This window comes from Ursus arctos, unplaced genomic scaffold, assembly GCF_023065955.2.
Source record: "Ursus arctos isolate Adak ecotype North America unplaced genomic scaffold, UrsArc2.0 scaffold_12, whole genome shotgun sequence".
In the NCBI taxonomy this organism is placed as follows: domain Eukaryota; kingdom Metazoa; phylum Chordata; class Mammalia; order Carnivora; family Ursidae; genus Ursus; species Ursus arctos.
The window spans coordinates 32,617,592-32,645,414 of NW_026622786.1; the positions used below are offsets into that span (position 1 = coordinate 32,617,592).

Consider the following 27,823-nt stretch of genomic DNA (forward strand, 5'->3'; position numbering starts at 1 on the left):
CTTTTAAAATGATGCTGTGAAAACTGGATATCCACATGCAGAAGAATGAAATTGACCCTCACCCCACATCATATGCAAAAATAAACTGAAAATGGATTAAAGACTGGGGCACCTGGGTGGCTCAGTTAGTTAAGCCTCTGCCTTTGGCTCAGGTCATAATCTCAGGATCCTCTGCCCCTCCCCTCTACGTGCACTCTCTCTTGATTTTTCTCTCTCTTTCTCTCCAATAAAATCTTCTAAAAAAGTGGATTATAGACTTAAATGCTGTGCCACCCAGAAGCTTTTAGTTTGGGGTTGATTTTTATAGTTATATCACCATGCCGACCCTCTCTGATTTTAGAATGCTTTAAGCCTGTGAATCTTGTTTTTAAAGGGCCCGTACTCCTTTGTACACACATTTTTCTCAGCTGCAGAATTGCATTAAATAGATTTCTAAACAGAAACTGTTTTAAGTTTGTGTTCCTTCAGAAAGGTTAGGATATCCGCAGATTGTCACCAAATGTTGTGTAACAGGATGTTAAAATGAGACTCTTCCTGTCTGAGAATTTCCATCAAATAAACGCAATTTCTAAATAACATCATTATTTTTGGAGTTAAAGTGGTATAACATGAAAAAACTTCATTTTAGCTAAATTGTCTCATTAACTTCCATAAATTTAGGAAACCATTCAACCATTCTTTCATTACCAATATTTTACTCTCATTATGACTTAGACTACAATTTTTTTTATTTTTTTTAAAGATCTTATTTATTTATTTGACAGAGAGAGAGAGAGACAGCCAGCGAGAGAGGGAACACAAGCAGGGGGAGTGGGAGAGGAAGAAGCGGGCAGGGAGCCCAATGCAGGGCTGCATCCCAGGACCCCAGGATCATGCCCTGAGCCAAAGGCAGACGCTTAACGACTGAGCCACCCAGGCACCCCTAGACTATAATTTTAAATTTAAACTTTAAGAGATTTTTTTCGCAGCAATTACAAACCTGGGAAGCTAGTAGAAAGACTCCAAATTTATTTTCTTCCATTACTAAATAATAATAATAACCTTATTATTTTTAAGGTAATATATACTTTACTTAAATATATAAAATATAAATGTTAAATTTAAAAGATATAAAATGCAAATACAAATAATAAAATTTTTTTAGATCTTTTAGGCAAAAATATCTAGCTTTAAATTCTTCATCTCTAGACTTGCATTTTTATAGCCTCATGAACAAAAACAAAAGGGACGGAGAGAAGCTTTTAATCAAGTTGGCTGAAGGATTGTCTTCATAGAACTTGGGTCATATGCCCACCCCTCCTTCTACATAAATCTCTGCTTCTCCAGATATACATGGGCACTATACCTGGCCCAGCCAGGGTTCCAGTTTTGAAGCTGCTGTGTTCAGTTTCACGACTTACAAGACATCTGTCTGTGATACTGTTGCATACAATTTTGAGTTGGACCATTAAGCTCTAAATTTTGTATTTTTATACTTTACCAGGTCCCCCCCCCCAAAAAAAACCCCAAATCCATTCTAGTGTAAGCAGAGAAGAAAACTGGAAGACAATGGAAAACATATTAATGAATACCTCTGGACTATAAAATTAGGGATGTTATATATACACACATATATGTATTTTTTTGTTAATGAAAAAAGCACTATGTTAATAAAAGTACTTCAAAAAGGAGGGAAGAGAAAAGAAAAGACTAAGTAAAACAATTTTTTTAAAAAAATATCTTTTCTCCTTGACAAAAATACTCTTAAGAGAGAGGCTATTGAAATATTCTCATCCTGCCACTATTTTGTTCACATTCACATCTGGTTCTCTAGATTTGTTGTGCTGGATGAGGAAGACTACAGCACTAATGAAAATTCCATCAATACTTCTTTGGAGATGAGCAGAGACAAGAAAGCAGGGATAAATAGTAACATCATACAAAGTAGACTTTAATAGACTACAAGGGACAAAGAAAGACATTATATAATGATGAAAGTGTCAATTCAGGGGCGCCTGGGTGGCATAGCGGTTAAGCGTCTGCTTTCGGCTCAGGGCGTGATCCCGGCGTTATGGGATCGGGCCCCACATCAGGCTCCTCTGCTATGAGCCTGCTTCTTCCTCTCCCACTCCCCCTGCTTGTGTTCCCTCTCTCGCTGGCTGTCTCTATCTCTGTCAAATAAATAAATAAAATCTTTAAAAAAAAAAAAAAAGAAAGTGTCAATTCAACAAGAAGACATAACATTTGTAAATATATATGTACCCAACATCAGAACCCCTAAATATATGAAACAAGCATTGACAGAATTGAAGGAAGAAACAGACACATTTACGTAACAATAGGAGAATCAATACCTCACTTTAAAAAGAATGAATAGTAATCAGACAGAAGATCAATAGGGCAAGAAGACTTGAGCAACACTAGAGGCCAACTGGACCTAACAAACATATACAAAACTCTACACCCAACAGCAGAATGCACATTTTTCTCAAGTGCAAATGGTATCTTGCCCAGGGTAGACCTCACATTAGGACACAAAATAAGCCTTAATACATTTAAAATTATTGAAGTCATGCCACCTATCCTCATTACAGTGGAATGGAACTAGAAATAAACAGCTGAGGGAAAACTGGAAAATTCACAAACATGTGGAAATTAAACAACACACAACTAAACAATAAATGGTCTAAGAAGAAATGACAAGAGAAATTAGAAGGAGACAAAAACTAAAACATTACATACCAAAAAACAAATGAATAAAATAAAATAACATAATAATAAAATATAACATACCAGTACTTATAGAATGCAGCAAAAGCAGTGTTATGAAGGAAATTGGCTATAAATGCTTAGATAAGAAAGAAAAAAGATCTGAAATTAACCATCTACCTTTACACTTTGAGAAAGCAGAAAAAGAACAAACTAAACCCAAAGCTAGCAGAAGGAAGGAAGTAATAAAGATGGGAGCAGAGACAAATGAGATAGAGAATAGAAAAACAACAGAGAAAATCAACAAAACCAGGAGTTGGTTTTCCAAAAATGTCAACAAATTTGACAAATGTTTAGGTAAAGTAACTAGCTAAGAAAAAAGGAGAGAAGACTCAATTAAAATCAGACATGAAAGAGGAGATATTACAACCAATTTTACAGAAATAAGAAGGATTATAAAGAATGAAAAATTATATGCCAACAAATTAAATAACCTACATGAAATGGATAAGTTCCTAGAAACGCAAAGCCCACCAAGACTGAATCATAAAGAAATAGAAAATCTGAACAGACTTCTAACTTGCAAGGAGATCGAATCATTAATCAAAAACCTCCCAACAAAGAAAAGCTCAGGACCAGATGGCCTCACTGGTGAATTCTATCAAATACCATTAAATTAAATTCTTTAGAGAAGAAGTAAAACCAATCCTCTTCAAACTCTTCCAAAAAATTTTACAGGAAGGAACATCTCTAAACTCATTCTATAAGTCTAATACTACTCTGATATTAAAACCAGACATCAAACATACAGAGAAATTGAATCACTCTGTTGTACATCTGGAAGTAATGTAACATTGTGTCAATTATACTCAAAACAAACAAGAAAACTACAGACCAATATCCCTGATGAATATTTAGACAAAAGTCTTCAATGAAATACTATCAAACAAAATTCAAAAGAACATTAGAAGGATTATATGTCGTGACCAAGTGAGATTTACTCCTGGAATGCACAGATGGTTCACATGTAAAAATCAAGCAATGTAATATACCATATAAACAAAAAGAGAAAGAAAACCACCTAAAAATACCAATTGATGCAAAAAAGCATTTGCCACAATTTGACACCCTTTCATGATAAAAACACAACAAACCAGGAACAGAAGAAAACTACCTCAACATACTTTTCATCCATATGAAAAGCCCACAGCTAACATCATACTCAAAGGTAGAAAACTGATATTCCTCTAAGATCAGGAAAAAGACAAAGAACCTCACTTTTACCACTTCTTTTCAGCATAGTATTGGAAGTCCTAGCCAAACAATTGGGCAAGGAAAAGAAATAATAGCTGCTGAAATTGGAAAGAAGGAGATAAAATTATCCTTGTTTGAAGACAATATAATCTTATATATAGAAAACCCTAAATGTTCCACACATAAAAATTGTCACAATTAATTAGTTCAGCAAAGTTGCAGGATACAAAATTAACACTAAAAATCAGTTGCATTTTTATAAGCTTACAACAAACAAATTGTAAAGGAAGTTAAGAAAATAATTCCATTTACAACGGCACCAAAAACAGGGGCGCCCGGGTAGCTCAGTCTGTTAAGTGTCTGTCTTTGGCTTAGGTTGTGATCTCAGGGTCCCGGGATTGAACCCAGCATTGGGCTCTCTGCTCAGCAGGGAGTCTGCTTCTCTCTCTCTGCCTCTCACTCTGCTCATGCTCTCTTTCTCGCAAATAAATAAATAAAATCTTTTTTAAAAATAGCACCAAAAACAATAAATTCTTAGGAATAAACAAGGAAGCTAAAGACTTATACACTCAAAAACTACAAAACATTACTGAAAGAAATTAAGGAAGACATGGGTGTCTGGGTGGCTCAGTCAGTTGAGTGTCTGCCTTCGGCTCATGTAATGATCCCGGGATCCTGTGATCAAGCCCCATGTCCGGCTCCCTGCTCATCAGGGAGTCTGCTTCTCCATCTCCCTCTGCCCTTACCCCTGCTTATGCTCTCTCTCACTCTCACTCCCTTTCTCTCTTCTTCTCTGTCACAAATGAAATAAAGATAAATTAAAGAAGACAACAATAAATGGAAAGACATCTTGTGTACATGGATTGCAAGATTTAGTGTTGTTAAATTATCAAGACCATCCAAAGAGATCTATAGATTCAGTACAATTCCTATCACAATCTCAATGGCATTTTTTGCAGAAACAGAAACACATTTAAACAACAAAGTGTAATAAACAACATCCTAAAATTTACATGGAATCTCAAGGGACCCAGAATAGCCAAAACAATTTTGAAGAGAAACAATATAGTTGGAGGTTTCACACTTCTTGATTTTAAAACTACAATCAAAACAGTGTGATACTGGCATAAATAATGACATATAGACCAATGTAAGAGAATAGAGAGCCTAGAAATAAATTCTGGCTTATATGGTCAAATGATTTTCAATAATGTACCAAGACCATTTAATGGGAAAGAACAGTCTTTTCAGCAAACAGTTTTGTGAAAACTGCATTTCCACATGCAAAAGAATGAAATTAGATCCTTACCATACACTATATGCAAAAAAATAATTTAAAATTAATCAAATACCTAAACATAAGACCTAAAATTATGACAGAGGGAAAGAAAACATAAGGAAAGTGCTTCATGACATTGGATTTGACAATGATTTCTTTGAATATGACACAAAAGACAAAGGCAAAAAAAGTATATTAAAATTAAAAATGTCAAATATCTGTGCATCAAAGGATACAATAGAATGAAACATGATCTTCAGAATGGGAGAAAATATTTGCAAACCATATTTTTGATGAAGGGTTAATATCTAGAATATATAAAGAATACCTACAACGCAACAGCAAAAAACAACCCAATTTTAAATATGGGGAAAGGACTTGAGTACACGTTTCTCCACAGATGATATACAAATTTCCAACAAGGGTATGAACAGATGCTCAAGATCACTAATCATCAGGGAAATGCAAATCAAAACCACAACTTCACCTCACACCCATTAGGATGGCTCATATCAAAAAAAGGAAGAAAGACTATGACCAGTGTTAGTAAGGATTTAGAATAATTAGAACCCTCATGCTCTGTTGGGGATAATATAAAATGGTGCAGGTACTATGGAAAACAGTATGGGAGTGCCTTAAAAAACTTAAAAAAGAGCTACCATATGACCCAACAAAACCATTTCTAGGTATATATCCAAAAGCCTTGAAAGCAGGATCTTTTTTTTTTTATGTTATGTTATGTTAATCACAATACAGTACTTCATTAGTTTTTGATGTAGTGTTCCATGATTCATTATTTGTGTGTAACACCCAGTGCTCATTGCCATACATGCCCTCCTCAATACCCATCACTGGGCTAACCCATCCCCCCACCACACCTCACTCTGAAATCCTGTTTGTTTCCTGGAGTCCATAGTCTTTCATGGTTTGTCTCCCCCTCTGACTTCCCCCCTTTTGTTTTTCCCTTCCTTCTCCTAATGTCCTCCATGCTATTCCTTATGTTCCACATATGTGTGAAACCATATGATAATTGTCTTTCTCTGCTTGACTTATTTCACTTAGCATAATCTCCTCCAGTTCCACCCATGTCGAAGCAAATGGTGGATATTCATCCTTTCTGATGGCTGAGTAATATTCCATTGTATATATGAACCTTATCTTCTTTATCCATTCATCTGTTGAAGGGCATCTCAGCTTCTTCCATAGTTTGGCTATTGTGGACATTGCTGCTATGAACTTTGGGGTGCATTGCCCCATCTTTTCACTACCTCTGTATCTTTGGGGTAAATACCCAGTAGTGCAATTGCTGGGTCATAGGGTAGCTCTATTTTTAACTTTTTGAGGAACCTCCATACTGTTTTCCAAAGTGACTGTACCAACTTGCATTCCCACCAACAGTGTAAGAGTGTTCCCCTTTCTCCACATCCTCTCGAACATTAGTTGTTTCCTGCCTTGTTCATTTTTGCATCCTAACTGGTGAAGGGTGGTATCTCAATGTGGTTTTGATTTTAATTTCCCTGATGGCTAATAATGTTCAGAATTTTTTCATGTGTTTGTTAGCTATTCGTATGTCTTCTTTGGAGAAGTGTCTGTTCATGTCTTCTGCCCATTTCTTGACTTGATGATTTGTTTTTTGGGTGTTGAGTTTGAGAAGCTCTTTATAGATCTCGGATACCAGCCCTTTATCTTAATGTCATTTACAAATATCTTCTCCCATTCCGTGGGTTGCCTCTTAGTTTTGTTGACTGTTTCCTTTGCTGTGCAGAAGCTTTTTATCAGGATCTTAAAGAGAGTTACACACCCATGTTTACAGCATTATTCAAAATAGCCAAGAGATGTAAGCAACCTAAATGTCCATTAATGGATGAAAAGACAAACATAATGTGGTATATATGTATAATGGAATATTATTCAGCCTAAAAAAGGAAGGTAATTCACATGCTACAATATGTGGACATCATGCTAAGTGAAATAAACCAGTCACAAAAAGACAAACACTATAATTCCACTTATATGGGATATCTAGAGTAGTCAAATTCATAGAAAGAAAATGTAGACTGGTGGTTGTCAGGGACTGATAGGAAAATTGGGAATTACTATTTATTGGGTATAGAATTTCAGTTTTGCAAGATGAAAAGAGTTCTGGAGATTGCACAACAGTGCGAATATCCTTAACACTGTACTGTACACTTGAAAAAATAGTTAAGATAGTTATGTTATACATATTTTACCACAATTAAAAATAAATGTGATTGGTCACATTCCATTACATCAAAGGAAATGGGTCTATTTAAAACTGACGATTACAAATTTGTTTTCTGATATTGCATTCCATGTAACAGCTTTCTTGATTCACATCTGATTTTAGGGAATAATTTTTGATAGTATTATAAACAATGAATCTCTAACATCTCTTAGTACTTAGTTTTTACCATGTTATTTTCAAAAAGCCAATTTCACACAAACATTAGCAAAAATGTAATTAATACTCTCACTGTCTTTTTAATTCACTCAGAACATTTTAGGCAGAGGAAAGCAGACAATGAACCAAAGCTCACAGAGATTCCATGGCATGGCTCCTATCTATACCCATCCAGAAGGCAACACATTGTAGTAAAAGAGTAATTGATTACACAGTCCAGTTCTGTAGCTCAATACCATGGAATGCCTTAGATTCATATTTTTTTGTTATTTTTTCAGAATTATTGCTCATACTAAAGTTCAAATACTAGAGGGAGTACTGAGAAAAAATGAAAACAGAAAGAAATGTTTGTAGTATGTTAGGTTTTTACATTTTTTGTTCTTATTTCTTTGCTCATTTTAAAGAAATATCTACTTGTGAAATTTTCTTGGTATTTAAGAGAACCCCCAAAATGTCTAAGCTCCAGTTTTCCAAAATCTGCATCCACCCTAGAGGAAAAAAAAAAAAAAAGATAAAATATGACTTAAAATAATAGTGATTATTTCTGAACTATAAAATAATAATTTCTAAATTATGTGCATATATATCCCCTAATTTTATATGTATACATCTGCATTTTGTTGTATTTTTTAAATACTTATGTTAATACCAAGAAACCTTTTTTTTTTCCCAAAAAAGCGGTGAGATAAGAAGTAATCAAGTAAAAACTTAAAACAGACAAACAAAAACCTCTTCCCTGCTAAAGTACCCCTGAGGAACAGGTTGTTGAAATATTCTCAACCTACTTTGCTCACATTCACTCCCACTGCTCTGTATTTACAGGGGGGCCGAGAAAACCTAAGCCAACTGTGCGGGAGGGACGGGTGTGGAAGAAGCGAGGATTTTCTACTTCACCTCATTCACACTCAAGTATCCCGACGGCTAGAAGTGAAAACCCACATAGATGGAAGACGAATAAAGCGTGTTCTTTCGATTTCGGCCTCCATCCCGAACCTGAAAAGCATGGCTGTAATATCCGGTTTGTTGTAAGTTCTAAAGAGAACAGTCCGTATCCGTAGAAGCCAGACGCAGGAGCGCGAAAGGATAGGAGAGGGCAGCTGAGAACTTGTCCCCTGACTGCAGCGCCCGCCCTAGGTAAGTTCGCTCCTAAACTTGGTCTTCCATGCATATATCCGTTAACTAACAACAAGAACAAATTCCCAAGCGCAGATTCCACGCTGGCAGGTGGCAAAGACAGCAAAAGAACGGCGAGGGTGCCCGATAGTGTGTGGCCCTTGGGACGTTTTGCTTTGCCTGCAAAGCGACAGCGCGCGCGCCCGCGTGTCCCCGGAATGAGCTGCTCCTCTTCGGTCGTCCCTCCAGGTTTCCATAAAAAGCCTTGCACAGAAGGAGTGCATCCTACTGCAGCCACAGAAAGGGGGCTGAAGTCCTTTCTCAGACTGAAAGACTAAACCCCCGACCCAGTCGACCCTGTCGCAGAGGCGCTGGGTGGGGTCGCTCCCTCCACTTCCCAACGCCCTTCCTCCTCGGACAGGTCCTGCCTGCGCCCTGCTGGGCTTTGGAAAAACAAAAAGATGATCCTTACCTTAGAGACCTTTGAAATCTAAAGTTTGGATCGTCGATTGTTCTTCTATTAATAACATGCAATATTCTGAAGATACTACAAAGCTATATTACATGGAATAATTCAATGGCATTCTTCCTAATCCATTGTTAATCAACTGTTAAAAATAACTGTATGACCTAACTATATGGTTTGTTCATCATGCACTGTTTCTAAATGCACAATCCCCACAAATAATAACTGGCAGTATTATTTAAAATACAGGTTTTGAGCATTTAAGCATCACTCCAGAGAACTCTTACAGACAGTAATTTAGGAAACCAATGATCATATAGCTATATATAATAGAACTATCTCATTCTACTTGTTTATTTTGAGATGAATAGCTTCTTGCCTTGCTACCACAGTCCTGCTTTGCATTAAAAAAATTTTTTAATCACTTTGTCATATCATCTCTTCCCCAAAGCTCTTCAAAATATTAACTATGAGGGGCGCCTGGGTGGCGCAGTCGTTAAGCGTCTGCCTTCGGCTCAGGGCGTCATCCCGGCGTTTCGGGATCAGGATCAAGTCCCACATTGGGCTCCTCCGCTGGGAGCCTACTTCTTCCTCTCTCACTCCCCTGCTGTGTTCCCTCTCTCGCTGGCTGTCTCTCTGTCACATAAATAAATAAAATCTAAAAAAAAAAAAGAAAGAAAAATATTAACTATGAGAACTCTACATTTCCTCCTGATACAGTATTACAAGGCTCATGTTTTACTTCTAATCTCTTCTCCCGCTCATCCATAGAAAAGAAGAGAAATTGTGCAGAAGTCTGTTAAGAATCAAATTGAATTTTTTGACAAAAAGTATTTGTTACCCTAGTATTTCTCGGTAATTCCCAGGTTACAGAACCTATTGACACAGAACTTGTTTCAACACTCTGTGGCTTCACCGGCTCCTTGTAGAAACAGTACATTAACTGTGGAAAATTGAATGTACTGCGAAGTTTTTGTTATTGCCCTGTATCGTAATGAATTAAGCAGGAATGACCTTTTTTCTTTTTTTACCTGTAATACTGATAAGAAAGTCAAGATTTACAGAGGTAGGTTCCTTTTTCAAGGTCTCCCAGGCAGTAGATGATTAGAACTCTAGGTGCTGAAGCACAGCTGTCTCCCTCCAAAATCTGTACTAACATCCCCGCACGTCCCTCGGTCGCCCCTGCCTGACACTGGCCACAGTGCCCTTCTAGTCAGTGGTTTGTGCTGGCTCTGCCTCTCCCAACTCTGGCTTCTCATGGGACAATTTGCTTGTGGTAATCCTTGTCTCCTTCACACCAGCTTTTACTCGTGGGAAAGAATTTGGGTTCTACCCAAACTAATTCTTTGCCTTCTGGAATTTCACCCTCCTTGCCTCCTTAGATACTTATTTTTTTTAAAAGATTTTATTTATTTATTTGAGAGAGATCAAGCAAGCATGAGCAGGGATGAGGGGCCCTAGGGAGAGGGAGAAGCAGAACCCCTGCTGAGCCAGGAGCCTGATGCGGAGCTTGATCCCAGGACCCTAAGCTCGTGACCTGAGCCAAAGGCAGATGCTTAACTGACTGAACCACCCAGGCACCCCTTTGATACTTATTTTTAAGCAATACTTACATAGCATTTATTAGGTATGAAATATAATTTTAAGTGTTCTGTATGTATGTGTTCTAGGATATTTTTTTCTACTGGCCCTACAATTTAGTTACTATAAGAATTCCTGTTTCACAGATGAGAAAACAGAGGCACAGAGAGGTATCTTTCCAGTACACACAGCTTGTAAAGTATGGATTCAGTATTTGTGCCCAGGCAGTTGAGCTCCAAACATGCAGTATGATGCTGTCTTGTCTTTAAATTTGTCAGTCATCCCTTTCTCTCTGGGATCTTCAATCTTTCTCTCTCTGCCTCTCTCAATCTTATCTCCTCACTCTTGCTATAATTTCAGCTGTGCTCTACATCTCCCTGTCTATTACCAACACCTTTGACAAATCCCTTATGTGCCTGAAAATTCATGGATATTTGCCGTGTAGTTAATCATTTCTGCTTCTCAGAAGAAACAAATGGACAATATTTTTTATTCCCGCAAAATGTGGAGAGCAAATATAATATTGAAAGTTATGTAACGATGTATTCTTTATCCAGAAATCATGCTTAGTTGCAGACTGATATTTCACTTAGTGTCTCAAACCAAATAAGAAAATTGTAATTGTGTATCACCTCCTGTCCCAAACCTTACAGGATTATATTATCCAGAGTGGTGAGTTCACTTCTCTCTCTTGAAGGAGGTGCTCAATTAAGCCCAATGAGCATTGACTTGCTTGTGGGCATGTCCTCATAGGAGCACCTTTGTACATGAGAGCTCCTACCACTTCGGGTCCCATACTGCCTGAACGACTATTCGAGTAACCCCACGTTAGGCAGAGGGCTGGAAACAGTGTGGGGACATGTGAATGTTACTAAGCATTATCTTAGAATAAAGGCACAGCAAATGTTCTTTGGCTGGTCTCTATCTTTTGGTATGATGGAATATTCCATTCATTTAGATGAGAACAATCAAGTCAGAATCTAGCTCAGATGTGGGACTCTGTCAGATCTGGGAAGATCCTCAAACATCCTTATGACTGGCGTTCTTTGTTGTAAACTTATAAATGAGAAATGTTTTTCAGTTACATGAATGAATCCTGGACCCATGTATTTCTTTAAGCACTATGTATAAAGGTCTTGCATGTCGAGGCAAGCTGCATTATTATTTCTTCTTCCTTCTTTTACGCTCACTCCCCCAACCAATCTGCCTCCTGTTACTGCCCTTTCACAAAACCTGCCCTCATCACAGGCACTGATTACCTCCATTTTGTCTCTTTTTCGGAATATTCTGTATGTAATTCAACCCCCAACAACCCCTATCCATTGCTGCATATATCATCCCCTGCTTACTTTTCTCCAGACCACTTACCATCATCTAACACATATCTTAGCTCATTTGTTTTGTTAATTACCTGGCTGCCCCTACTAGACTAGAGCTCCACGAGGTGAGAGTTTTATCCATTTGTTCGCTTCTGGATACCAAGCACCTAGAACAGTACAGCACATGCAGCACTCAATAAATATTTGCAGAATTGATGAGCCGCCATGTTGTCCTGGAACTCTTAGAAACTCTTCTGACTACTCTTCTCATCTATCTTCATGTTTCATTCTGCCTCACCCCCAAAAGTTAGTTTTCTCAAAGCAAAGTCCTTTGCTTTCCTCATTGTATTCATTTTATGCATCCCCTGTCTATGGTGATTTTAAGATTCACTTTAAGATCAGTAAGATAAGAGATGTGAGGCTTCTGTACCAAGCTTTGACACACTAACTAGGGTACATACTTTTTCCTTGGAAATGGTGTGTATATTCCATACGCAGAAAGCTGATATGTGTGTCATTTGTATGACCATTAGAGGGGACTTTGGGATCTTGTGTTATATTGAACAAGCTCCTCTGGATTACAGGTTGCCATGGCATCTGAACTCACCACTCCGGCCCCCATTTGCCTGGTAGAAAACCAGAAGGAGCAGCTGACGGTGAATCCAGAAGCACTAGAGATTCTTAACAATATATCTCAGCCTGTGGTGGTGGTGGCCATTGCAGGGCTGTCTCGGACAGGAAAATCCTACCTGATGAACCGCCTGGTAGGACAGAACCATGGTAAGTGTTGTCCTGGGACTGGGGCCATTTGCCTGGAATCATTGCTAGTACAGACTGGTCATGCTTCTTCTAGTATCATCGTACGGAAGAGCCTAACTCCTCCCACTGAAGAAAAATTCTAATTCTCACCACCAAATTTACAACTTCAACCCATTTGTCCACAAAATCTTACTCTTTTATCTAGTAAAAAAGAAGAGTCTCCCAACCCTGTCAATAGATCCTTCTACTTGTCGTCTGGGTCCCATCCACTCTCATCAGCTTAGCCTCTGCCGTGCTCCCTTCCGTTCCTTTCGTTTGCATCACTTTTGCCCAAACTACATGATCATTCCCAGCCGCATAAAAATGTATTTTATTGTGTCATATTTTTAAAAGATAGAGAAAAGGAGGAAGGAAAGAAGAGAAAGAGAGGAAAGAGGGGAAAACCTGTTATTCCCAAATCTCAGAGGAGCGAAGATTCATTTTATTGTTCCATTTCATAACAAAAGTTTGATAAATTACACTCCTTTTCTTTCTGTATTCAGTATTTTCTAATGTGTAAACTATAACACACACAGAAAAGTGTATAAAACATTCACGTACTATAAAGTTATTAAATGAAAGGTGATCCCCTTCGTAATCACTGCTCAGGTCAAGAAGTTAAACATTACCAACACTGAAAGTCCAAATAGGGCTCACCAATGTTTTTCATTTTCATGTCACTTCTTCTTTGCTTTTTAAAGATGGTTTTATAGTCTATGGGTTTCAAAAAAGTTTAATTTGGTCTGCTTTTTAAGTTTATATAAACGGGGGCGCCTGGGTGGCGCAGTCGTTAAGCGGCTGCCTTCGGCTCAGGGCGTGATCCCGGCGTTCTGGGATCGAGCCCCACATCAGGCTTCTCTGCTATGAGCCTGCTTCTTCCTCTCCCACTCCCCTGCTGTTTTCCCTCTCTCACTGGCTGTCTTTCTCTGTCAAATAAATAAAATCTTAAAAAAAAATAAGTTTATATAAACGGAATTATACTCTATGCATTCTTTCGCATGTCATTTATCTCATCAAGGAGTTTATAAAAATCACCTACTTTCTTGTATGTATATGTAATTTATTTATGTTAACTGCTTTATAGTGTGGAATCGTATGAAGATGTCACAGTTTTTTCTCCATTTATTATTAATGAATGTTGTTATTGGTCCCAGATTTTATTGTTTATGAATTCAGCTCTCATAAATGTTTTTGTACTTATATTCTGGTACACACGTACTCAACCTTCCCCTGTTGATTATACGCAGAAATGAACTTGCAAGATCACAGAGTACGTATGTTTTCAGCCTTTCCAGATAATATCAAACAGCTTTTCAAACTTTAAGTTCAATTTACATGATTATTAGCAGTCATGGAGATTTTTTCACACCCTTATTACCATCTGGTAACTGTATAGTCATATGGCATATATCTCATTATAAATCAATTTAAGAACCTTTTCACATTTATTTGCTGTGCATATTTCCTATTTTTTTACTGCAAAAAATTTTATTTCTCCTTTGTTTCCTTCCTCCACCAACTTCATAAAATCTAAAAGTTTTACCTAATCCACAACATTCTTTTTTTTTTAAGATTTATTTATTTTAAAGAGAAAGAGAGAATGAGTGGGAGGGGGCAGAGGGAAAGAGAATCTCAAGCAGACTCTGTGCTGAGTGTGTTGACTGACACGGGGCTCCATCTCATGACCATGAGATCACGACCTGAGCTGAAGCAAAGGGTTAGACACTTAACCGACTGGGTCACCCAGGTGCCCCACAGTATTGTTGGTTTTTTTTTTATCATCTGTAATTAATCATATAAAATGTGAGGAAAAAAACACTAATCAATTTAAAATCTCAGCCCTTCGTGCTCAACGGGGAGTCGGCTTGAGATTCTCTCCCTCTCCCTCTGCCCCTGCCTCCCCAACTGTGCAAGCATACAGGTGCTTGCACATGCTCCCTCTCTCTCTCTCAAATAAATAAATCTAAAATCTCAGCCCTTTCTTCCATGGTTACAGCAAATTAGAATAAGTCTACAGCATTTAGTTACTTTAGCTGGTTCTGATACTGAGGCATACTTTTTTATTTGAGAATCAATGCCTAAAGACTCGATTAATTGTACAATGTTTGAATCATCAGTGGTAAATGTCCCGAGAGTTACAAGAAGTCTAAAAGTGGCTTCTAGGACTTGTACAACATCCACCATTGTGCTAATTACTGACAAGCATTGAGTTTTCTCTTCAATGTTATAGCCTTTATAAAAATAAATATAATAATTTGGAGTCAACATAGTCTATGGTTCAGAGAACTGTGAATGTTCTTATTGCTTCGTGATGTGGAGTTTTGTTGTTGTTTAACTAAGTTGTTGCTTATGGTTCTTACTGATATTTTAGGAAAATTTCCCCACTGTCCTATAGGACTTTCTGTCTCTTTAGAACATGCAACTATTATTTTCAAATGTATTAATTTCTGTCTGGCTCAGCACCACTAGAGGTTGAATCACAGTCCACTAAACTCTCAGGATCCCACACATCCATCCATTTCCCTCCCTCTCTCCTCCCCTCCCTCTTTTCTTCCCTCCCACCTTCCTTTCTCAGTCTATAGTTTCTCCTTCCTTCTCTCTTCCCTTTTACATTCCAATCTCCTTTTAGTTTCTAAGCAAAATATCAAGTCTTTATTTTTCCTTTAAGGAAAATTCTTGACCATCAATCAGAGAAGAACACTTCCTTGTCTGACCCAAATGAATTCATAGGTTTTATTTGAGGGATTAAAGAATTTTTAAAATTGAGAGATAAATATTAGCTAGGGAGTTTCAACAATGTACTTTTTCTTTGCTACTCAAGATGACATCAAATAATAACAAGGCAATTTCCCAGTGGACTACATGGTCACTTGAGCCCATCCCTGCTCTAAAATTCTAGACGCCTTCTAACGACTTCAGAATCTCAATTCCAAATTACTCCCCTATTCCAATACCATACCAATTTTTCTAAATATATTTTTGGTTTTATTACTGTCCATCTCAAAAGCTTAAGGGATTTTTTTAATCTAACAAATCCTGCCTACTTATCTAGGCATTCAGAGCCTCACGTTATGGATAACATGCCTACATTTCAAGACTGAGTCCTCACTGCTTTCCTACTAGGCAACTGTTGCAACAGAACTGGATTCGAGTGACAACTCAATGCTGTCCTTCCTATGTCAGTGTCTTCTCCATTTAGATGACTTTCTCTTAACAATAACCCAGATAAGGAAAAGGAGATGCTACATGAAGAGTGAACCAGAAACACAGAGTTCTTATTTCCACCCCCTCTCTAATTCTACTTAGGGATGCATGCTTTTTCTTTCCTCTTAAGGGTCAGCTAAAACTACACGGATTTGTAGAGTTTACGTTAATCTGTCATGTGACCTATTTGAACCTGTACAGGTGCAAGGTGAATAGGGGGCCCAAAGGGTTTCTTTAGAAAGTCCTTAATCTGCATAAATGTTAGATTGACTGTCACTAAAACGGAAAAAACTCCTCTCCCTGCTGGGCCCTTTCTTTCTTTTTTTTTTTTTTTTCCCGTTTTTTTATTTATTTTTTTATTATTATTATTTTTTTTTAATGATTTTTTATTATATTATGTTAGTCACCATACAGTACATCCCCGGTTTCCGATGTAAGGCTCGATGATTCATTAGTTGTGTATAACACCCAGTGCACCATGCAATACGTGCCCTCCTTACTACCCATCACCGGTCTATCCCATTCCCCCAACCCCCTCCCCTCTGAAGCCCTCAGTTTGTTTCTCATAGTCCATAATCTCTCATGTTTCATTCCCCCTTCTGATTACCCCCCCTTTCTTTATCCCTTTCTTCCCCTACCGATCATCCTAGTTCTTATGTTCCATAGATGAGAGAAATCATATGATAGTTGTCTTTCTCTGCTTGACTTATTTCACTTAGCATTATCTCCTCCAGTGCTGTCCATGTTGTAGCAAATGTTGAGAACTCGTTCTTTCTGATAGCTGAGTAATATTCCATCGTATATATGGACCACAACTTCTTAATCCAGTCATCTGTTGAAGGGCATCTCGGCTCCTTCCACGATTTAGCTATTGTGGACATTGCTGCTATGAACATTGGGGTACATATGGCCCTTCTCTTCACTACGTCTGTATCTTTGAGGTAAATACCCAGTAGTGCAATTGGGCCCTTTCTTTTTTACAAGTTTCACCACTGTAGCTCCTGGGCAACCTGGACTACCCTCTGTCCCTGTGTGTTGTTGACTCCTCCCTTGCAGGTTTCCGACTGAACTCCACAGTGAGATCTGAAACCAAGGGCATCTGGATGTGGTGTGTGCCCCACTCCACCAAGGAGAACCACACCCTGATCCTTCTGGACACTGAGGGCCTGGGGGATGTGAAAAAGGTAAGGCAGGGTGTTGAGAAAACTTCCTTGCTCTTGCCTATTAATTCACCACCTCAATTCCACTTCTGTGACATATTCCCACAAATAGCAGGTGCAAATTATGGATAATGAGGTTAAGTTATCTTACCTTGAACTTTTTCCTTGAGAGCACAAATATTTTGCTATTTTGAGGCAAGATACTCATCTTATTTTTAACGCAGGGTTAATGACACTTATTAAGCAGCTAAATCCAGGGCTCTCTGCTAAGTACTAGACACACTGCAGTGAAGAAAGACCCAGAGGCTAGTTGGGGAGATATCAGGTACTTAGTACCATCGGTACAGGGTGCCATGGATACAACCTCGTTTTAGGTAGGGATTAGATCTAAACTTTCCTGGTGAAATAACATGTGAACTCTCTAAATTGTAACTCATCAGGTCAATGGGACTGCCAGTTAAAGTGTATGAATTTGTGACTTTGAATACAGTAGTCTTGAAAATAGGGTTTAAACAAAGTAATCTATTTAAATAAACCCCAGGAAAGCTTTGCTATTCCAGGAACATTCATAATTATTTTAGTCTAAGTTTCTGGACTTAAGAGGTTAATTCTTCACTGACTTCTAAAAAGCATGATCTTGACCAGTGGAAAATATTGCAAACAGGGTACTTGTAGGTTTGTTGCCTTTACAATGTTAGGTGTGATCAGTAGTTTCTCCTTACTTTATATAAGTCTTAGTCTACATTGTTGCAGTGGTAGATTGTTCGATTCCAATAATGCCCCCCCCCCAAAATAAAGGAGAGATCTAGAAATTCTGAATTTAAAAAAATTTTAATGTTTTAAAACTTCAGAAGTTTTAAAGTCCTCCATATAAAATAAAGTATAAAATAAAAACAGAAGAGAAACTAAAACAATACCTATTAGGCCTCATGAATTCATCTCACCACGTGTTTGAATTTTAGTAAGTTTATTCCTTCTTCGAATGTACCAGCAAATTTTCACACTAAACAACAACAACAACAACAACAAATCCTACAACTTTTTACATACTATTACAGAACCCCTTAATTTAATTCCCAATGAATTAGATCTACCCTAATTATCTCCTTCCTCTGCCCCCCAAAAATGAAGAGGGACTCTTAATAATGTAAATGTTGTATTTTGGCCCAAACTTGTTTCTTTCTATCTAATTGCTTTTGTTTGAAGGACCAAAACATATTATATTATTAACAACTGATGGCAGCAGAACAGCTTGCTAAATTGAGAAGAGGTGGTGTGATTTAGGTAGTGTGTAATTCTGTTTTCCTGGCCTTCAGTGCCAGTCATGTATTATCCTGAATCTCCTTCCGAGCCTTTTTGTCTACTCCCACACTTTTACACATTGCTTCAGCCAAATGGAATAATTACACCTTTGTATGACTTTGCTTCTCAATTCTGACTTGGCTTGTGTTGGTCCTTTCATCTGCATGATCTCTTCATTTCCACAAGTCCGCAATTCCATCATTTCTTTAAAACCCAGCTATTTTCGAATTTTTAAAAAGATTTTATTTATTTATTTGAGAGAGAGAATATGAGCAGTGGGAAGGGCAGAGGGAGATGGAGAAACAGACTCCCTGCTAAGTGCAGAGCCCAATGCAGGGCTCAATCCCAGGACCCTGACCTCATGGCCAGAGCTGAAGGCAGATGCACAACCAATGGAGCCACCCAGGCACCCCAACCCAGCTATTTTTTTTTTTACCTACTGCCATCATTTCACAGTCAGATGTAATATCTTGCTCAGAATTCACAGGATGCTTTTTTTTTTTTTTTCATTTTTGGATTTACTGTGTTTTTCTTTTATATCTTAGCTTTTGGTTCTACTCCTGGAAGAGATCATTAACTTGGTTGCAGTTGTATGTTTAGTTACTGGGCAGCTAACCCAGAAAGTCAACGTCATATGGAACTTTGCATCCACCCAATCAAATGCACTGTCTGGCATTTAGAAGAAACCCAATGAATAGCTATTGAATTTAACTGAATAACATTATGTTTTTAATGTTGACCACAACACATGAAATTTGCTATAGGACTAATTTCCTGTTTATTGGTGCACACCTACTATGTTCCAGCCACTGTGTTATGGAATGGAAATGTTAACAAGTAAATGAAGAGTGGCCTCTTTAGCCTTTTGCTCTAATGTGCTTTCTAGGTTGACCCTAAGAATGACTCATGGATCTTTGCCCTGGCTGTGCTTCTGAGCAGCACCTTGGTCTACAACAGCATGGGCACCATCAACCACCAGGCTCTGGAGCAGCTGCAGTATCCTTCCAGAAACCAAGCCACCAAGTTTCATTGAGTTTACAGGAATGGTAATGTCATCTTTCCTGTGACTTAATTGTCATGGTTGAGGAGAAGAGAACATGGGACATTGAGTTATTTTTTATGAAATGTGTTTCTAAATATGAGCTGAAAATTGTGGTGTAGATAATTTCTCCTTCCTTAGCTAAATTCTCAGCTATGTGACTGAACTAACACAGCTAATCAGGGCAAAATCCTCCTCAACCTCTGAGGAAGTAGAGGACTCCACCGAGTTTGTGAGTTTCTTTCCAGACTTTGTTTGGACTGTTCGGGACTTCACCCTGGAGTTGAAGATAGATGAAACCCCAATCACCGAAGACGAGTACCTGGAGGATGCCTTGAAGCTGATTACAGGTCTCAGATCATGGTCTGGGTGGTGGAAGCTTCAACAGAGGGGTGGGATCAACTAAGCCCTATCAGTCAGCACTTGAATTCAATTTTTGTTTGACCTCGGATTGAGATGCAGTCTAATGGTGAGGGGTGATTGCTGAATGGCGTTTGGTGATTGTTTTTCATAGGTTATTACTTGTGAAACTCCAGCTGCTAGAGCAAGCTCATCGAGGAAATTTAAGAACCAATATTGAACCAAATGATTTTAGGCCAAATAGGTTTTGTGAAACATTTTTCTAGGTTATAGTGCTGTAACTTCCTAAGGCCCACATACTTGGGCTCCATGTTATGTGCTCCTTCTGTTCCATACGGACAAAAATAGCTCATCAGATGAGATGCTGGTAAACCTAGAATCACAAGAAATAAAAGGACCTAAATTTTGTTATGGAAAAATAGAAAAAACATAAAATTTACCATTTTAACCATTTTTAAGTTAATAGCTCTGTGGCAATAAGTACATTCACATTGTTGTGCAACAATTACTACCCACCCACTCCAGAAGTTTTTCATCTTCCCCATCTGAAATTCTGTACCTGTTAAAAACTAACTTCCTGGGGTACCTGGGTGCCTCAGTAGGTTAAGCGTCTGCCTTTGGCTCAGGCCATGATCCCTGTGTCCTGGGATTGAGTCCCTCATCGGGCTCCTTGCTCAGCGGGCAGTCTTCTTCTCCCTCTGCCTGCTGCTCCCCCTGCTTGTGCTCTCTCTCTCTCTCTGACAAATAAATAAATAAAATCTTAAAAAAAAAAAAAAAACTAACCCCCTAATACCCCCACCTACAGCCCTTGGCAACCGCATTCTACTCTGTCTCCATATAGCTACCTCATACAAATGGAGTCATACACTACTTGTCTTTTTGTGACTGGCTTATTTTACTAACCATTATGTCCTCAAGATTCATTCATGCTGTAGCACATGTTAGAATACCTTCCTTTCTAAGACTGAATAGTATTTTTTTTGCATGTATATACCATATTTAAATGACCTAATTTAAAAAGTACATTTCGTGTTTCTATGAAATATTCTATGAATATTTTACTAGTGCCCAGATAGTTACAAATTTCAGAGAAAGGATATTCACACAATAAGTGTCCAGGAAGAAAAAAATGTCCTTCTAGTAAGACGTGCAGATTTACATTGATCTTTCTGATGATTTCGCGTTCTTCTTTCTCAGTCTTGTACATTATGTTACCATTTTAATATTATTAATTTACTATATGTAAATTTTACATGCAGTTTATTTTTATTTTATTTTAGCAAGGTGAATAACTGATGGCACTTGGAAGTAATATTTTTGTTTCATCATTCATGTATTCATTGTTTCAAAGAACTTTTATTGAACATCTGACATATCCCCCAAAATCATTCTGTGAAGCTCTGTCAAGTCAGATACAATTTGATATAGACAGTGTTAAGGTCTCCACTTACCTTTAAGTTAACCTTATCCTATGGATGTTTCTGATAAAAAAAAACTCCAAACATATTTACTTGGTGTGATTTTTTTTTCTACTCTGAATTTTAGAAGTGTTTTTCTTACCATGGTATAATTAGTCCTCCTCCTGATATTTTCACAAGCAATATATTACTCTTCTTTCTGGCATTAATTCATTTTACGGTCCATATTTCATATCTAATATGGGGACAGTCAAATCACAAAAGGAATTCTCACCATTTTTTTTACTCATCAGTCATTTGATAAACATTTAATGAATACTTCAACCACTAAACTCCCTAACAGTGCTAAGGAAACCAACCATAAGTTGCTTCAGTTGGGACTGATGCCTCTCCTCCCATATTTTCTCGGCTCTGCTTCATGCAGAAATGAATTTCCTTGCCTGTGGTGATGGCCCAGGTTAATTTGAAATGATTGGGTTAAAGGAGATTCACAGGCAGAGGAGCTGCAATAATGCAAAGACGCCTGGAAATGAAAGTCCTGACCCTCTTACCTGAAGGCCACTTTCCAGTAATCAATTTTTTTTTCACCTTTGCAGGCACAAATCCCAAAATCCAGAACTCCAACTTGCCCAGGGAGTGTATCAGGCAGTTCTTTCCAAAACGGAAGTGCTTCATCTTTGACCGGCCTACAAGTGACAGAAATCTCTTATTCCATCTTGAGAAGGTGCCAGAAGACAAGCTAGACAGTACTTTCCAGGAGCAATCAAAGAAATTCTGTACCTATATTTTCAATCATACAAAGACCAAGACCCTAAAAGAAGGAATCATTGTCACTGGGAGCCGTGAGTCACCTTTGTCCCAAAGCATGTCTCTGTGTCAGTGTGTGTGGTGGAGCTTTGATTATACCCTGAATTTGTCAGTAATTTTGTTCACATCTGTGTGTAACTATGGAGAAGCAGATGTTCATGGCAAGAAAAGATATCCATGTGTGTTTATTGATTAAAGTCTCCCTATGTGAAGGTCTGCTGAGACTTAATATATCTCAGGAACCTAATCCACTAATCATAAAAAGGCAAGCTGCAGTTAAAGAGAGGACATCCGTATATTGAGGAATCCTATGGGATAACTTCTTGTCTTTAAGGAGAAAGCAGTTATTTTGCAAATTTACATGAGTCAGGCCATAAATAGGAAGCTAGGAGTTCCTGCAAGTCCACTGAGACAGAGAATTATGTGTGTAATCTTATGTGCAGGGCAGGCTTTGTGGGCATGTGACTTAAGCATTCCTGTAGTACCCTGAGTGGAGATGGGCCCGTACTTGCTTTAAGATTCTCTATCCCTGTTGACTTCTCGATCATTTTCAACTAGGAGTTCACATTTTTATTTTGTACCGGGCCACACAAATTATGTAGCTGGTCTTGTCTGTGTCTATTACTTCACCCATATAACCTATTCCTTTTCGTTCTCATTGAATGGGAAACCGTTTTTCCAGTGGTTTCCATGTGCATATTGTATAATTGGTCATTTAAATTGTAATATGATGAAATGGAGAACAATAAAAGAAAGAACAGAAAAACAGTAATGCTGTTAGAAAGGAATAGATTCCCAAGAAGAGAAAATAAAATTTCCTTGTAAATAAGGTGGGGTTTTTTGTGATCTTAGAATGATGCTCCATAAAGACTATAAGCCAATGATTGAGACCTTGGTATTTATCCTCAAATTTCCTGGCTCATTCAGGGCTGGGGACTCTATTGAAAGCCTATGTAGATGCCATTAAGAAAGGAGCAGTGCCTTGCTTAGAGAACGTGGTGACAACTCTGGCTCAGCGTGAGAACTCAGTGGCCGTGCAGAAGGCAGCTGACCACTACAGCAAGCAGATGGCCCAGCGACTGACGCTCCCCACAGACACGCTCCAGGAGCTGCTGGATGTGCATGCAGACTGTGAGAGGGAAGCCATTGCAGTGTTCATGGAGCACTCCTTCAAGGATGACAAGCGGGAGTTCCAGAAAAAGCTGGTGGTAATGTGTCTTAGCATTTATCCTTCCTGATTCCTGCCCTTCTGGATTCATGCTTAGAGTACATTTTTTTTCTACTCTATGGCTCATCTACCTCTCAGGGTTGACAAAGCCTGGGTCTTGTGAGTGACAAGGCTCTACCACGTTCCTGTTCACCTTTTTACTAAAAGATGGGCATTTTATTAATTTTCTATTGGTACATTTAAAAAATTACCATTAATTTATATAAACTTACCATTCTGTAGGTCAGAAGGTAGGCATAGGATGGCACCATACTCTGCTCAGAAACTGCTCATAGTCTGCTCACAGACTGAAAACAAGGTTTTGGCCAAAATGAGCTCTCAGCTGCAGGCTCTGGAGTGGCTCCAAGTTCATTCTGGTTGTTGACTGCATCCACTTCCTTTTCATTGTAGGACTCATGTTCCCTTTTTTGTTGGCTTTCAGACAGGGGGTGCTTCCAGCTCCTACAAGCATTTTTCATACACGTCCATGTTCTCCTTTCTACTTCAAACCAACAAATGACACATCACATTCTTTTCACGTTTTAGCTTTTTTGATTTCCTGCAGAAAACTCTCTGCTTTAAAAGAGCTCATGTTCTTTTCTAAGATTTCTCCACCTCTACCCTCTAGTTATCTCCGTTTCTTAAAGTCAGCTTGTACCATATAATATAGCCTAACTACTGGAATAAAATTTATCAAATTCACTGGATCCAGAACTATGTAAAGAGTATACATCCGAGGAAGAAAATCTTAGGGGACAATTTAATTCTTGGGGACAATTACCATGGGCATCTTCGCTGGAAGTTTGTCTCAGTCTATGACCAGCCTATGAGTGAAAAAAACCTCTTTGTTCATATTGAAGATGTGCCAGAAAGTCAGCTGTATTGTAATTTTCAAGAGCAGGGGAAACATTTATTTCTTTTTCTTCACACACTCAAATTCTTATTAGAAAAATTTGTGAAGAGTTCCAAACTCTGTTCAGAGTACGCTTTAGTCATTACCGGATGATTGAGTTGGGAGGGTGGTGAATGTGCACTTTCATCTATAGCAACACAAATTCTCTGAGGAAACTCTACTTCCAGCCATAATTCACATTCCTATTGCCATTGTTGATGGTTGATCACTGTTAATTATATTATAGCAGAAGGAACCATGGAGTTCATGTCTTCCAACCCAGGGAAGTAAGGGGACTTTCCACAGGTCACACAGAGAATTGGTCAGAACTAGGACTAAAAGTCTCTGACTCCTGGTCTGTTCCATGTTCCAATCTACTCATAGGTGATCCGGATGCTTATTCTAAGAGGATAACATTGGACTTTCCCTTCTAAGCCTCTTTCTATTGGATTTTTCTACATTACCCTGGCAGGACACCATCGAGAAAAAGAAGGAAGATTTCTTGCAGCAGAATGAAGATGCATCTTTCAAATATTGTCAGGCTATAATGGAGCAGCTTTCAGAGCCTCTGAAGAGAAGCATTTCAAAAAAAACTTTCTCTGTTCGTGGAGGACACGATCTCTACTTAAAAGCAAAGAGAAAGGTTGAACTTGACTATGAACTGGTGCCCAGGAAAGGAGTTAAGGTAAGGAATAAAAGGAAAGAGGTTGAACAGTAGAGTGGAGTTAGGTGGTCTTTTTTGTTCCTTGTGAATATCTAAGACTCCAGCACCAATTATGGGGAAAAATCAGAGCAAGGCAATAATTCCACATTTTCGGTTTTTACATCTACAATTAATTAGGTAGAGACTGGAAATAATTCCTCCCAAAGAAAAGATTCACAATCATGAATTCGGGTGAAGCAAAACATTTCTTTCATTTATGAAACATGTCTTAATATTTGGGCTGGGTCCCTGGGGAATGCAAATATTAGAGATACAACTTTTCTCTCAAGATGCTGAGGATTTTACCAGAGATACAGACAAATAGTGAAGTGGATAGTGTATGATAAAGGTTATACTGGTATTCAAAGATACTAACAATGATGGTGATGATAATAAGAATGGTTAACACATTGAGCACTAACTTTCTTTACCACACATGGTCTTAAGTGCTTTTGTTGGATTATTAATTTAATCCTCAGAGTAATATTATGAATTAGGTATACTACTATCTACATTATGCATTTGAGAAATGCAATGCACAAAGAAGTTAATAAATCGCCTAGGGTCATATGAACAGTAAGTGGTAGAGCTGGTAGGGCAGATCAGTATCTTGGTGGCCATTCAAAGCTCAGATGGCAGTTTAGGAAATTATACAGAAGGTAGTTCCTAGAAGTTTAAGATGAAGTATTTATGGATGTCAGCTTTGTTGAGAAAGGCTAGAAGAGCTTCCAGGAAGAAGAAAAGAATATCCAAATACATATAAACAATAGGTATAATGTATTTGTAGAATTATGAGTGTGATTGGCTATAACCCATGGTGAGGTTTGGTGGGGGGTATCAGTGAAAAAGGGGTCTCAAGAACTAGGAAGACTATGATGGAGTTTTTCCATTATCATCAATAGACTTGGAATTTATACTGTAGACATAGAAGGATGGGAATTAGGGATACACAATTTACGGGGTCACATTTGGAGTTTTACTGAACAATTATTTCCATAGCGAGAGACTAGATCTTTGTTGCCTGACATGTATTTGCTCCTTGTTGGTTCCTCAGGCAAATGAGATCCTCCAGACCTTCCTACAGTCACAGGCAGCAATAGAGGAATCCATCGTGCATTTAGACACAGCCCTCACTACGGGAGCCATGGCCTTAGCAGGTATAGGGGAGGGTTTGGCTGACAGTGGGATGGGAGGTTCCTGCAGTGCCTGCTGACAGATCTGACCAGAAGACCTTCTTGCAATAAAGAGTTTCCTCTCCTGCTACAGAACACATGCTCTTTTCAACCAAATCTGAAAATAACAAGACAAGTGGTAGTTGTACATCAGCCAGCAGGCAGAGCCTATATCTTCACACTGAGAAACCTGCCAGTGGTGTGGCCATCTGGCGAAATTAGATATTTCCCAGTCACCTTTACAAGGTCAATTTAGTCTCTGAGTTTAGGAGGGTCAGGTCTGACCTGTTCTTTTGTTCCCTTTAAAAACTTTCATGGGGCAGTGGAGCGGGCCCAAAAGGAGGCAGCTGAGAAAAATCAGGAGCAGCTAAAACAGAAAGAAAATGAGCAACGGCAAAAAATGGAGGCTCAGGAGAGGAGCTTCAATGAAAACCTGGGCCAGCTGGAAGAGAAGATAAAGAAGGAAAGAGAAAACTTTCGGGTAATGCTGGAAAGAACGTTGAAGCATTATCTGCAGGTAAGTCTGGCCTGGATTCAGGCAGATCCTCATTCCTCCAGAAGAGAAGGACAAAATTTTAAGCAAAACCATGATCCAAGAGGGCAACACAAATGGCATATTATTTTCTAACTGCCTCAGTCCATCTGGATCCTGCTGTAACCCTTAAAGCCATATTCTTCCTGCCCCTTCTGGAGTGCTAGACTTTGGAGTATACAAGTAACATCCCTTGGGGAAGTGGGTTGCTATTTGTGGTGATTATGCAATGGTCTCATGAACCACAATTGGGTAGAGTCTGTCTTCTAGTCCTATAGAACCATTAGAGAGATCTGAAATAGATCTGTTTTGTCCTGAAAGTATCCGATTAGGTCTGATATGAAATGCAAGACACCAAAGTTTCCAAAACTTGCTGCGTTTGTTTCCAGATCTGTCTGAATATCCTGGGATTACTGTAAAACATAGAGGAACATCTTTCCTTGGTCCAACCTAGAGCTTGATAAGCAATGTTCTATACAGAATCACTTTTTATTAGATGGTTGTGGCCATGCAATCTCAAGTGAATCTGAGAATTAATTAGAATTAAAATTGTATTCCTACCCAAAGAGCATCATTTGGGCTAGAGTGCATGATGGGAAAAGTTCTCAAGTTTGCGCTAGCCCCAACACCTACCCACCCCCAGAGAGATGGTGGTGAGGACATCTTAGGAAGTTATAAACCATGGATATTCTCATTATCCAGTCAAAAAGTATGGACACTTCATTTTCCCCAAAGAACAATCTAAAGTTGTAGAAAAATAGACACCTACATTTGCTGCTGACTGAATCTTGGTAATTGGGGAGTTTCAAAAGTGGACTCTTTTCCTTTTATAGGTCCAAGAAGAATTGCTTAATGAAAGATTTGGAAAGAAATCTGAGGAGTTGAATAAGGAGATAAATCGACTAAAAAAAGAAATTGAAACAGCAAAAAAAACAGATTCGCTGTTGATTTCAAACGCAATTGAAGTGGCTGGGAAAGTATTAATTGTTGCACTACCTGAAATTTTTAAGCTAGTCCGTGAAGGGAAGACATTTCTCAATGAAAAAAATTAAATAGGCTTAGATTTCTTGTTAAGGATATTATAAAATGAGGCTTCTTTTGTCTTAA

At 38.4% G+C, this 27,823-nt stretch overlaps 1 protein-coding gene and 1 long non-coding RNA gene across 3 annotated transcripts; one reads left to right on the plus strand and one right to left on the minus strand.

Annotated features, from left to right (window-relative positions):
• Positions 1-4,189: 4,189 nt before the first annotated feature.
• Positions 4,190-9,084, minus strand: LOC130543436 (uncharacterized). Its single transcript, XR_008958787.1, has 2 exons — positions 8,538-9,084; positions 4,190-8,131 (listed from the first exon to the last, which is right to left on the minus strand). It is a non-coding gene; the product is annotated as an uncharacterized LOC130543436 (long non-coding RNA).
• LOC113254434 (guanylate-binding protein 4-like) lies at positions 8,678-27,823 on the plus strand. Of its 2 annotated transcripts, XM_026497650.4 has the most exons (11): positions 8,678-8,777; positions 12,707-12,902; positions 17,181-17,308; positions 19,473-19,582; positions 19,779-19,975; positions 22,000-22,245; positions 23,138-23,418; positions 24,782-24,994; positions 26,067-26,169; positions 26,508-26,701; positions 27,550-27,823. In XM_026497650.4, the coding sequence occupies exons 2-11, from the start codon at positions 12,713-12,715 to the stop codon at positions 27,766-27,768; spliced, it is 1,881 nt and encodes a 626-aa protein (XP_026353435.1). In that variant the 5' UTR covers positions 8,678-8,777; positions 12,707-12,712; the 3' UTR covers positions 27,769-27,823. The 2 variants fall into 2 exon arrangements, with proteins under 2 accessions (XP_026353435.1, XP_048076277.1); XM_048220320.2 differs by lacking the exon at positions 17,181-17,308 and having other exon boundaries at positions 8,703-8,777.

Bases quoted from the DNA above. Each gene is read 5' to 3' on its own strand.
- LOC113254434 (XM_026497650.4), top strand. From the start codon at position 12,713: ATGGCATCTGAACTCACCACTCCGGCCCCCATTTGCCTGGTAGAAAAC. The intron at 12,903-17,180 runs GTAAGTGTTGTC...CCTCCCTTGCAG, and splicing joins CCTGGTAGGACAGAACCATG to GTTTCCGACTGAACTCCACA. The intron at 26,170-26,507 runs GTATAGGGGAGG...TTCATGGGGCAG, and splicing joins GGGAGCCATGGCCTTAGCAG to TGGAGCGGGCCCAAAAGGAG.